Source organism: Pseudoliparis swirei, chromosome 23 (genome assembly GCF_029220125.1).
Source record: "Pseudoliparis swirei isolate HS2019 ecotype Mariana Trench chromosome 23, NWPU_hadal_v1, whole genome shotgun sequence".
Taxonomy (NCBI): domain Eukaryota; kingdom Metazoa; phylum Chordata; class Actinopteri; order Perciformes; family Liparidae; genus Pseudoliparis; species Pseudoliparis swirei.
The window spans coordinates 8,076,607-8,088,550 of record NC_079410.1 but is presented as its reverse complement, the minus strand read 5'-3'; the positions used below and the strand labels follow the sequence as shown (position 1 = coordinate 8,088,550).

Here is an 11,944-nt window from a genome sequence, read left to right as displayed (position 1 = left end):
ATTATGTTTTAGGTTTCCCTCAGATTAGGTTTAATTACTTCCTTGATGATTATTTTGAGTTGTTTTATTGTTGTCAATAAAATGTTTTATGGTTCACAGTGTGATAATTATATTCCCCAGTAATAATCATCATTATATGGTTTTATATTGTAACGATAATACAGTATATAGGAACCCAGTTTATGGACGGAAGTAATAAACAATAGGCCTATAGTAAAAAAAAGTACAAAAAGGTACCATTCAATACTCCAGAGTGAGTAAACTTGAGTGTTAGATAGTACAGCTGTAGTTGTTGAGGACATTTCATTGAGATCAACCTCTCCTTTGCGAGAGAAATTTCAGAACAAATTACATATATGCAAGATTAAAACTTAAAACAAATCTGTTACTCTGACACGTTTACACTAATCAGATCAATAACTATTAAAAATATTAGCAGGCTATGAAGTACCTTGGAAAAACCTGTTTATTGCTGCAACGATTCATAATTAGTTGTATTGGTCGATCGACAGATATTGTGAAATTAAATGGTCAATTCATTGTTAATGTTATTTTTTAGCAATTCAATATGTTATGGTTATAATTGCTTTAATGTTAGAATTTTCTTCTTCGTTAATTCTTCTTACTTCCTACTTAATTTGCTCTTGTCTCATAATACATGATAGTTAATGCAATATCTTTATCTGTTGGTCAGATAAATCAAGATGCCATGACTTTGCACTGTTTCTTTCCATATATTTTCTGGTGTTTTCACCACAGATCAATAAAATAAGTCTGTAGTTGGAGGAACTTTTCAGGCTAACCTATTATATGGTTGAGTGTATAGTTTTTCACTAGAAATGGGAAATCCCCCAAAAATATTGAACACGTCTTTATAAATAAAACCACAGGACCCCTGTGTGTCGATGCACAGGTTGAATACTGCTGGCTTCCAGACACAGATAAGCACACACAGTCAAAGGTCACAAGTCAACATCTCTATAACTGGCAAAATGTATAGAGCGTTGCTCAGTGACACCTCCATGAAGATCTTTTCTGAAATCAGGAGTCTCCGATAATTACTCTTACAACAGGTTAATTTACCAATATTTACCATCTGTTCAGTCTATTTCAGGATGAAAGATTGTGGGAGGTTAGACCGATGGCAGCCAGTGGAAAGGGACAGTACATATTAGATTACAGAGATATGTAGAGGGGTTGGGTGTCTCAATGTCACTGATCACGTTGTTTTCTTAAAACTATGCTCTCAACCTTAGAAGACATTATAAATAACTCTCTCCAACCTCATTGGAAAAAAAGAGATAGAGTTGGCCGGTTTCCCCTGACCCCCCTATATTGTATGGATGAAACTATAACTGCCCAACCACTGCAACGCGCTTCAACCTCCGCTCAGCCAATCGCGTCCCTCGGCCGAAGAAAACGCCCAGTACCCGTCACGTTGTGTTCAGGGGCGGAGATAAAAACGGAGATTTAAGCCAGTAGGAATAAAGCTCATGAATAATGTGATAGCAGAGACCCCGCATTCACAACACGACCTTCTTCCTGAATCCGAGCCCACACCATCCCCCACGTGTGACAGCAAACGCACCAGACCAATGTGAAGCGCTGTCATTAGAAAATCCGCCCCCTTTTTTTCTCATTCTCAGCTGGTTACATTTTTGGGGGGATTGACTGCGACAGCTGCCAATGTGTTGTTGATCTTCGTGAAGTTCGGACCAAACCGAAAGGTGAGCACAAATGTCTTTTTTTATTTTTCCAAGATGATGATATCTGAATACTTCCTCAACAGACGAGGACGCGCATCGGGACGCTTTGTCCGGTGCGCGTGTCAGCAGCTGCAGTACGTGCTTGATGTCACGTTCGCTCTTCCGCACAACAGCATGCATATTCTGTTGGTTTCATGGTTCGGTTGTCGCCTCAAGTCTATTGACGTGCAGTGTGTCCTCTATTGCCTGATTTGGGTCTCTTCCTTTCCCTGACGTGTAGGCCCAGTGGGCCTTCAAACATATGAGTTAAAGGGTATGACATTGTAAAGGGCATGACGGGGATACTTGTTACTGCATGTCCGTGTGATTGTCAGTAGTTCATTATATAGCATCCACACGAAGGTGCCCCTCCACGGAGACCTCCAGAGAATTCCAGGGGCAGCACTCTCACTTTATCACTGTGGTATTACTCTCTTTAACAGGGTGGTGGTTTGTTCATAACCAACCTATGAAACGCCTATAGGAGTACTGCTCCTCTCAAAAACGAGTTTGGCTTGTCTTTACTTCCCTTAAATATCTCTGCATAATTGTGTGCTATTTTCACATTGAAATAAGAAATATGTGCCTTTTCATAGATTCTAAATAATGTATGTAGGGAGAAGTAGTACATGTCATTTAGGAGATTTTTAATAAAGTAATTTCATTTATATTGTGGGAAAAAAAACATCTGACACACATAATGATTCCAAGCAGATTATTTTGCTCTATTGTTCTTAAGCACGTCTAAAAGTGGTCTCGTGGTCTATCTGAGGAACATGCAAATAAAGGGAAGTGTATTTGAGAAAATTGCTTGTCATCAGGTTGAAAAGCACTTTTTAATCATATGAGTGTTCTTGGCCGTTATCAGTCTTGGACAGTCACAGTCTGACACCAAACTCCCTTTGGTCCTCTGCTATCAGCTAGTCAGAACAATCACTTCAGAAATTAAGATCAACTTGTCAATTGTAGGGCTTAATCTTAGTTTGAATTTCTGCAGCAGTGTAAAAAGTTGCAGCAGGATTGTTGTACAGGTGGAAGTCTGTGTGTAACCCGGTCTTTGTGCACGGGTTAGTTTCTGTCGTTTTTAACACATCTTAACACCATTTCAATATTTCATAGTAGCATATCAACAAGTGCCACAGCATGAATGGCTGCATCAAGTTTCCACCCCTGATCCGTGCCCTTGAGCTTAACACCGTTAGTCTTATTGTCAGTGCATTTTACACTCAGTCAGCAGGAATGCACCCCCTCACAAGTCTCCAGCACTAATAGGAAGATGGGTAATTAAACATATTCTGCTGCAGTAGGATTCAGTTCAGATACCAATTTCACAGAGAAAACTTGTAGTTGTTGTTTGTGTGTGGGTCTGTGTGTGTTTGTGCACATGTGTGCGATGTTGTGAAAAGCAGTTGTAGGCAGAAGAAGCCCTTTGACCATCCAGATTATAGACAGAGCAAATACTGTTGACACACACTCGCTTACGCACATACACGTGTATACCTTGTAGATATCAATCAGTGCTGTGTGTGTGCTACAGGGGTTTCTATAATAACAACCATAGGTTAGGCTTATTAAGTCACAACACATGTTAAATGTTTAAAACATGCAGTATGTTACAAAGTCAGAATATTGAAGAAATCAAATACAAAATATGTTTGTACAAATTCAATCATTTTACCCCAAAGTATTTTTATATTGGTAAAATAAACTAAAAAGACTGATTACACCACAGAGGTATAATGTAATGGTCTTGTGAAATAGGAAATGTGACTGGTTGATGACATACTTGCAAAACGTTACGCTGTTTATAAAATGTGTCATTTACACTGAAGGTTTACCTGCTGCTGTTATCCAGAGAAACTTTGCATTTAAATAAATGAAAACAAAGAAGAGGTTTAGATGTAAAAGCCTTGTTCTAAGTGTGAATTACTCACACATCTCAATACTTTTGGTAAAGTGTGTCATGTACACTACCGTTCAAAAGTTTGGGATCACCCAGACAATTTTGTGTTTTCCATGAAAACTCACACTTTCATTTATCAAATGAGTTGCAAAATGTATAGAAAATATAGTCAAGACATTGACAAGGTTAGAAATAATGATTTGTATTTGAAGTATTAATTTTTTTCTTCAAACTTTGCTTTCGTCAAAGAATGCTCCTTTTGCAGCAATTACAGCATTGCAGACCTTTGGCATTCTAGCTGTTAATTTGTTGAGGTAATCTGTTGAAATGTCACCCCACGCTTCCTGAAGCACCTGCCACAAGTTGGATTGGCTTGATGGGCACTTCTTGGGACCATACGGTCAAGCTGCTCCCACAACAGCTCAATGGGGTTGAGATCTGGTGACTGTGCTGGCCACTCCATTACAGACAGCATACCAGCTGCCTGCTTCTTCCCTAAATAGTTCTTGCACAATTTGGAGGTGTGCTTTGGGTCATTGTCCTGTTGGAGGAGGAAATTGGCTCCAATCAAGCGCTGCCCACAGGGCATGGCGTTGCAAAATGGAGTGATAGTCTTCCTTATTTAAAATCCCTTTTACCTGGTACAAATCTCCCACTTTACCAGCACCAAAGTAGCCCCAGACCATCACATTACTCCACCATGCTTGACAGATGGTGTCAGGCACTCTTCCAGCATCTTTTCACCTGTTCTGCGTCTCACAAATGTTCTTCTGTGTGATCCAAACACCTCAAACTTGGATTCATCTGTCCAGAACACCTTTTTCCAATCTTCCTCTGTCCAATGCCTGTGTTCTTTTGCCCATACCAATCTTTTCTTTTTATTGGCCAGTCTCAGATATGGCTTTTTCTTTGCCACTCTGCCTAGAAGGTCAGCATCCCGGAGTCGCCTCTTCACTGTCGACGTTGACACTGGCGTTTTGCGGTACCATTTAAAGAAGCTGCCAGTTGAGGACCTGTGAGGCGTCTATTTCTCAAACTAGAGACTCTAATGTACTTGTCTTCTTGCTGAGTTGTGCACCGGGGCCTCCCACTTCTCTTTCTGCTCTGGTTAGAGCCCGTTTGTGCTGTTCTCTGAAGGGAGTAGTACACACCGCTGTAGGAAATTTTCAGTTTCTTTGCAATTTCTCGCATGGAATAGCCTTCATTTCTAAGAACAAGAATAGACTGGCGAGTTTCACATGAAAGTTCTTTTTTTCCTGGCCATTTTGAAAGTCTTATCGAACCCACAAATGTGATGCTGCAGATAATCAACTAGCTCAAAGGAAGGCCAGTTTTATAGCTTATATCTCCAGCATAACTGTTTTCAGCTGTGCTAACATAATTGCACAAGGGTTTTCAAGGGTTTTCTAATCATCCATTAGTCTTCTAAGGCGATTAGCAAACACAATGTACCATTAGAACACTGGAGTGATAGTTGATGGAAATGGGCCTTTATACACCTATGGAGATATTTCATTAGAAACCAGACGTTTCCACCTAGAATAGTCATTTACCACATTAACAATGTATAGAGTGTATTTCTGATTGATTTAATGTTATCTTCATTGAAAAAAACAATGCTTTTCTTTGAAAAATAAGGACATTTCTAAGTGATCCCAAACTTTTGAACGGTAGTGTACCTTTGAACACAGTTGGAAGGTACTCCCATATCATCTGAGTGTGTTCTGTGTTTACTCAGAATGCCGCTGGCTCGCAGCCTCTCTGTCACGTCCCTGTCAGGACTGGAGGAGTGGGACGAGGAGTTTGATTTGGAGGACGCTGTTCTTTTTGAAATTGCATGGGAGGTCGCTAACAAAGGCAAGTGTGTGAGTGTGTGTGTGAGTGTTGCGTGTGCAGAAATGTGTTCCTTCCTTGAGGGCTTTTGTGTCTCCACTTACTTTTTAACGTTTGTTTCCATATGTAAACACTTCATGAAAATACATGTTGAATTCACTTTGTAAGTTGCTTTGGATAAAAGCGTCAGCTTCATGTAATATAAAGAAAACGTTCGTAGTTTCCATGTTTATGTCTAATCTTGATCATTATACCTTCAGATCATTTTTAGTTGTAAGAGAGACCCGTCAGGAAAATCCCTCATATACTTCCGGTTGAATCATATTATTTCTTTGTCTCCACTTTGTGTGTGTACGTGTGGCATGTTTGCTGCATGTGTGAAGTTGGAGGCATCTACACCGTCATCCAGACCAAAGCCCGTCTGACCGCAGAGGAATGGGGGGAGAACTATTTCCTGGTGGGCCCTTATGTGGAGAGCAACGTACGCACTCAGGTGGAGCTGATCGAGCCCACCAACCCCGTGCTGAAGAGAACCATTGACAAGATGAACTCCAGTGGGTGTAAGGTACTACCACACGTGCACAGTTAACACATATACGAGTTCAATTTGTATGTTCCACTCAAGGTAATTTATTATTGCTATAAATAGTTTAGGGTTTATAGAGTAAGATTTGAGAATATATGTGGTGAATGTGAACTACACTTACAAGTTGGAGATCATCCCCTCCTTCATACTCGGCCTCAACCACGTCTCTAAATGCAGTGACATTTCCTCTCAAAGGTTAGAGGTTGTATCAGTGTCTCTCTGTCTCAAAAACACACTCCAGAAATAGGTGTGTGTGTGTGTGAGAGAGACACACACATAAACACAGGGAGTAACTCCACTGCACTCCCTGTGTGTGTGTGTGTGTGTGTGTGTGTGTCTCACACACTCTCACACACACACACGTTATGGGTCAAGGCTAGGAGTGGTGCTTTTTTTTTTTTTTTAAAGGGATAGTGCAACCTATCTGGTTCACGACTGACAAGCCAAAGAGCAGAGTTAATTACATTATAATGTGTTTTTAAGATATGTAGGTGTATTAGTACATATAATTATGTCCTGCATTCCAGTTCAGCCATACTTGAAGCTTAAAGTTACTTACTTGTATTGCTATCTATGTCAGCTAGACACACTTCATCGAGGTTAATCTTAGATTGTGTGGTTAGACTATGTTTTACATTTTTTTTCTTTCCTGAAAGTAAATTAAGTATTGTTTAGAAACAGAAGGACAAAACCAATTGAAGTCAATATTTCCTCTCTAACTTGTTTCTCCATTTCCCTGCAGGTCTACTTTGGGCGCTGGCTTATTGAGGGCAGTCCCTATGTTGTTCTGATCGATGTTGCGTTTACCGCCTGGTCTCTTGACAGCTGGAAGAGGGAATTGTGGGACCTTTGTGACATCGGCGTGCCATGGTTTGACCGTGAGGCCAATGATGCCGTTCTGTTTGGCTTCCTGACTGCCTGGCTACTGGGAGAGGTCAGCAGCAAGACAAAGTGACAAAAATGTCTATAAAAATGTGACATTTAATTAGTTTTTAGTCGTGTCAAAAGGAGGAATTTATAACTGTGAAATAGTCCTTGACTATTTTGAATGCTTGCAATTTCAAAACCCTGGAAGATGCATGCAAATATGGTGTATCTGAATACATATTGGTGTGTATGTGTGTAACCCTGTTTTCTCCTGTATTTCAGTTTGCAGCCCAGAGTGAGGAGCCTCCGCACATCGTGGCCCATTTCCATGAGTGGTTGGCCGGCCTGGGCTTAGTGTTGTGTAGACATAGAAAGCTGCCCGTCGCAACCATCTTCACCACTCACGCCACACTGCTGGGACGATACCTGTGTGCTGGAAGTGTGGACTTCTACAACAAACTTGCAGATGTGCGTGTCTACTGTGTGCATTTTATTGAGCAGCAGTGAAATTAAGCAAAAACTAAACGATAGAAAGAGGCCATTTAACTCTCTTTCTCTCTTTCCTGTTTGTGTCCCTTTTCAGTTCAACTTGGATAAGGAAGCAGGCGACAGGCAGATTTACCACCGCTACTGTTTGGAGCGGGCGGCTGTGCACTGTGCTCATGTCTTCACCACTGTGTCACAGATCACAGCCATTGAGGCAGAGTACCTGCTCAAGAGGACACCAGGTGTGTGAAATGCAGAAACCTCCTCTGGTCATTTGCCACTGGTCAGACACGGCAGGCCTTGAATGTGCGAGGATACGATGTGTTTCTCACTGCTTTCTTCCTGAATGCTTTAAACTTGCGTGCGTTACACTTTTAATTCATCCAGTTAGTCGTCTCCTTAAATCACTGTTCCTCTGTGTCTGTGCTTTTCCTCTCCCACCACAAACAGACATTGTCACTCCCAATGGGCTCAACGTGAAGAAGTTCTCAGCCGTGCACGAGTTTCAAAACCTCCACGCTCAGAGCAAGAATCGGATTCAGGAGTTCGTCAGGGGACACTTCTACGGGTCAGGCACGCATCAGTCAACATTCACAGTCCAAACTGTTATGATAGTGAAAGAGTACTCGACCAGAATGTGCTGGTTGTAAAGCGCTACACTCATCCAGCTCTTGTGACATATTTACCTTCGCATTGAAAATGCGGAAGGTAATGTTTTGATCGCCGTGTATTTGTATGCGTGCGTGCGTGTTATTCGCACAAGTCAAAAAGTATTAAACCGAATCGCATGAAATTTGGTGGGATGATTGGTTATTATCCGGGGACCATTTGATTAGATTTTGGGATCGATCGGGTTAAAGGTCAAGGTCATGAAAAAGGTCAATCTTCTCGAATCTCATGAAATTTGGTGGGATGATTGGTTATTATCCGGGGAACATTTGATTAGATTTTGGGATCAATCGGGCCAAAGGTCAATATCTTCTTTTTACCATATTTATATCCAATTGGCATGCAACTAATGCCAAAGTGTTCATAATTCAATGCCCAATCTTGTGATATGCGAAGGTATGCGCTCTACCGAGTGCCCGTTCTAGTTTGGTTTGTGTTTGTCCACCAGGCACCTCGACTTCAACCTGGACAAGACTTTGTTCCTGTTCATCGCTGGAAGGTACGAGTTCACCAACAAAGGAGCCGACATCTTCTTGGAAGCTTTAGCCAGACTCAACTATCTACTTAGGGTAAGAGTGTCGATGTGTCAACAAATGTGCGTGTGTGTGTGGGAGAAGGACGACAGTGAATCTTGGGTGTGAAAATGTAACCCCGTATTCCTGTACGGTCTGACTGTTGCAGGTCAATCACAGTGACGTGACCGTCGTTGCGTTCTTCATCATGCCGGCTCGGACAAACAACTTCAATGTGGAGACCTTGAAGGGCCAAGCAGTCAGGAAACAGCTCTGGTGAGGTTTCTTATTATGTTGAAGAAGATGAAGCCAGACAGCCAAAGTGCTTCACTCATCCACTGTGAAAAGGGCTTTGGAGTTATCTAATAATTTATTTTTTTCCGCTGACAGGGATACTGCTCAGACTGTGAAGGAACGTTTCGGAAAGAAACTCTACGAGTCACTTCTTGTGTAAGTTGGCCACTTACAGTCTATTTTCATTAAATATGTAACATATGAAATGTCTTATAACGCCATCAAATAAAAGGTAGCAAACAGCCCACCTTTAGATACACGTAATCATCCTGTTTCCCCATCAAACCTAGATATACCTTGATTTAAATGCTCTACAAAATGTAGACTTTGTGTCTTCATTGTTGAAAGTTTATTCATGCCACGTTATTGTAGTCATTTTACAAGTCTAAAACAAGCTGCTTTCATCAGTGGACAACTGCCGGATGTGTCAAAGATTCTGGACAAAGAGGATTTTACCATCATGAAGCGCGCCATCTTCGCCACTCAGAGGCAGTGCCAGCCTCCAATCTGCACCCACAACATGCTGGACGACAGCAGCGACCCCATCCTGAACTGTGTCCGCCGTATCGGCCTTTTCAACAGCTCTGCTGACCGTGTCAAGGTGAGGCCAGCTGGCAGCGGTCCATAATGCCCACAAAAAATATTTCTTCTCACCTTTTGTACATGTTGTTCTTCAGCAAGAGTGGAGACACGTTTGCTTATATACAGTACACTAAGATTCATTTGTTGTACTTCTTTTTTCTTGCCAAATGTGTTGATGATTTAAGTTTCTGCAGTGACTAGAATTCCACATTTAGATGTTTTGCTGCTCAAACTGTTTTCTCCAGTAAATATGAAACTGATTGGCTTCTCCCTCCTTTAGATTATCTTCCATCCTGAATTCCTTTCGTCCACCTCTCCTCTACTTCCGATGGATTACGAGGAGTTTGTAAGAGGCTGCCACCTCGGTGTCTTCCCCTCTTACTACGAGCCTTGGGGCTACACACCAGGTATGACTCATGCATGCTGACGAGGTGTATAGATGTACGTGGGTTTATTGTAGAATATACAACTTATTAATCGGACCTCACTGTTTCTATCACCGTCAGCTGAGTGCACAGTCATGGGAATTCCGTCAATCTCAACGAACCTGTCAGGCTTTGGCTGTTTCATGGAGGAGCACATAGCAGACCCCTCGGCATACGGTGCGTTTTTTCATATTTTATTTGTTTAACGCCAAGATTCTCTTCTAACAGATAGCCAGGGATAACTGATTCTTTCTTTCACATCAAAATGTTTTTTTTGTGTGCAGGTATTTACATCCTGGACCGTCGGTATCGGGGTGTCGACGAGTCGTGTAACCAGCTCACGTCCTTCCTGTTTCAGTTCTGCAAGCAGAGCCGGCGCCAGCGGATCATCCAGAGGAACCGGACTGAGCGTCTGAGCGAACTCTTGGACTGGAGATACCTCGGCAGGGTCAGATGACAAATCTGAAAGTAATATTTTGTTTGTGTGATCATTGCTCAACTTCAAGATGGATTCATGTTGTTTTTTCTCCTTTCCTGCACTAGTATTATATATCTGCCCGTCACATGGCCCTGGCTAAAGCCTTCCCTGACACTTACATGTATGAACTTCACGAGCCCACCTCAGTAAGTTAACACATGTTTGGATGAGAGATATGCCAAGTTATCGCTATTTATTTGTTATTTCACAAATCCTTACACACCGATTGAGATTCCGATGCCTTTTTGTTTCTCGCCCATCAGACCTCAGGTTTCCGGTACCCTCGACCAGCCTCTGTGCCTCCGTCTCCAGCTCTGTCCCGCCACTCTTCCCCCCGCCACAGCGAGGCCGAGGACAACGACGAAGAGGAACGCTATGACGAGGATGTGGAGGCGGCAAAGGACAGGGTGAACATCCGCCAGCCCTACGCTCTGCCATTCAAAAATAAGTCTTCTGCTGTCCCGGGGGCCGATGGAAACGGCGATGATGACGAGATGTAGAAAAACTGAGATATGCACAAACACACACGTATACGTACATGCTGAACGTCACTCGTGAAACTTTATCTGCGGAAATCGTTTAAAGTCATCCATGTAATTTATAGTTGTGTGAATACAAGTGATTCATTTAAAATCGGCTTGTTGTGAGAATTGCATCACTGTCGGTGTCTTTCCAACCTGTTTGTACATCAGAATTTTTAGGAAATATCTGTCTGTTGATATATTTTGGTATTGTTTCAGTTCCACCAGCAGTGCAACCAGTGGTTTGCTTTGAGGAGTAAATGCAGCAGCTAGAAAGGGCTAAACGACAGCTCAATATTGAAAACAAATCAGGATTGCTGGATTTTGTTGTGTACTACTAACACTGTAGGTCGAACACATTGTAACAATAATAGAAGATTATTTTGAGAAGCTGGAGGGTTTTAAATACTTGATTCAAATGTGAGTCGAAGCAGGGAAAGAACACAACCCTCCTTTATACCAGAGGGTCAGCTGGGCACTATCAAAGCTATTCTCCTGGTTTAAAAAAGGCTCATGTGGAAACTTTGAGTACAGAAGTACGACAATGATGATGATGATGATACGACTTGAATGCGACTGTCCACCCTGTAGCATCCTTTTCTTTCTTTAAAATGCCTTGTTTACTACACAACTTCCTAGAGTGAACATATAATACACAACAACAAATAGCAACAGAAACAAAAGGTTTTCCTCATTCTGAGAATACTGTGTGTGTGTTTTCATTTCTGTTCTGTGCCTTATTGTATGAAAGCCCTTCAGTGGCATCACAAACAAACTCAGACTCTTTTAATGTCCGCGCTTGTGTGGATTATTCCTGGGTTTGCCTGTTTTGACAAGTATTACATTATGAAGGGAATAAAAGGGAAACAGAAAGGAGGGAAAAGGGACTGCGATGGTAACAATGTTTTCAGGGAAAGAATATAAGAGATGGCTGGCAAATAGAGATTATTTTACGTATGATCCCCCTCCCTGTAGGAGTTTTATCACGTGTCAATCTTGTACCAGATTAACTAATAAAGTTTAAATATGTATATACCTGTTTG

General features: G+C 41.8%; 1 protein-coding gene across 2 annotated transcripts; it reads left to right on the top strand.

Moving 5' to 3' along the window:
• The first annotated feature begins 1,605 nt into the window (after positions 1–1,605).
• On the top strand, positions 1,606–11,934 carry gys1 (glycogen synthase 1 (muscle)). Of its 2 annotated transcripts, XM_056406769.1 has the most exons (16): positions 1,611–1,727; positions 5,387–5,505; positions 5,865–6,046; positions 6,810–7,001; positions 7,217–7,402; positions 7,518–7,662; positions 7,871–7,988; positions 8,538–8,658; positions 8,771–8,877; positions 8,992–9,051; positions 9,304–9,496; positions 9,758–9,884; positions 9,984–10,079; positions 10,187–10,350; positions 10,446–10,526; positions 10,644–11,934. In XM_056406769.1, exons 2-16 carry the CDS (start codon positions 5,388–5,390, stop codon positions 10,878–10,880), a joined length of 2,127 nt encoding a protein of 708 aa, XP_056262744.1. In that variant the 5' UTR covers positions 1,611–1,727; position 5,387; the 3' UTR covers positions 10,881–11,934. The 2 variants fall into 2 exon arrangements, with proteins under 2 accessions (XP_056262745.1, XP_056262744.1); XM_056406770.1 differs by lacking the exon at positions 10,644–11,934 and having other exon boundaries at positions 1,606–1,727; positions 10,261–10,350.
• The last annotated feature ends 10 nt before the right edge of the window (positions 11,935–11,944 follow it).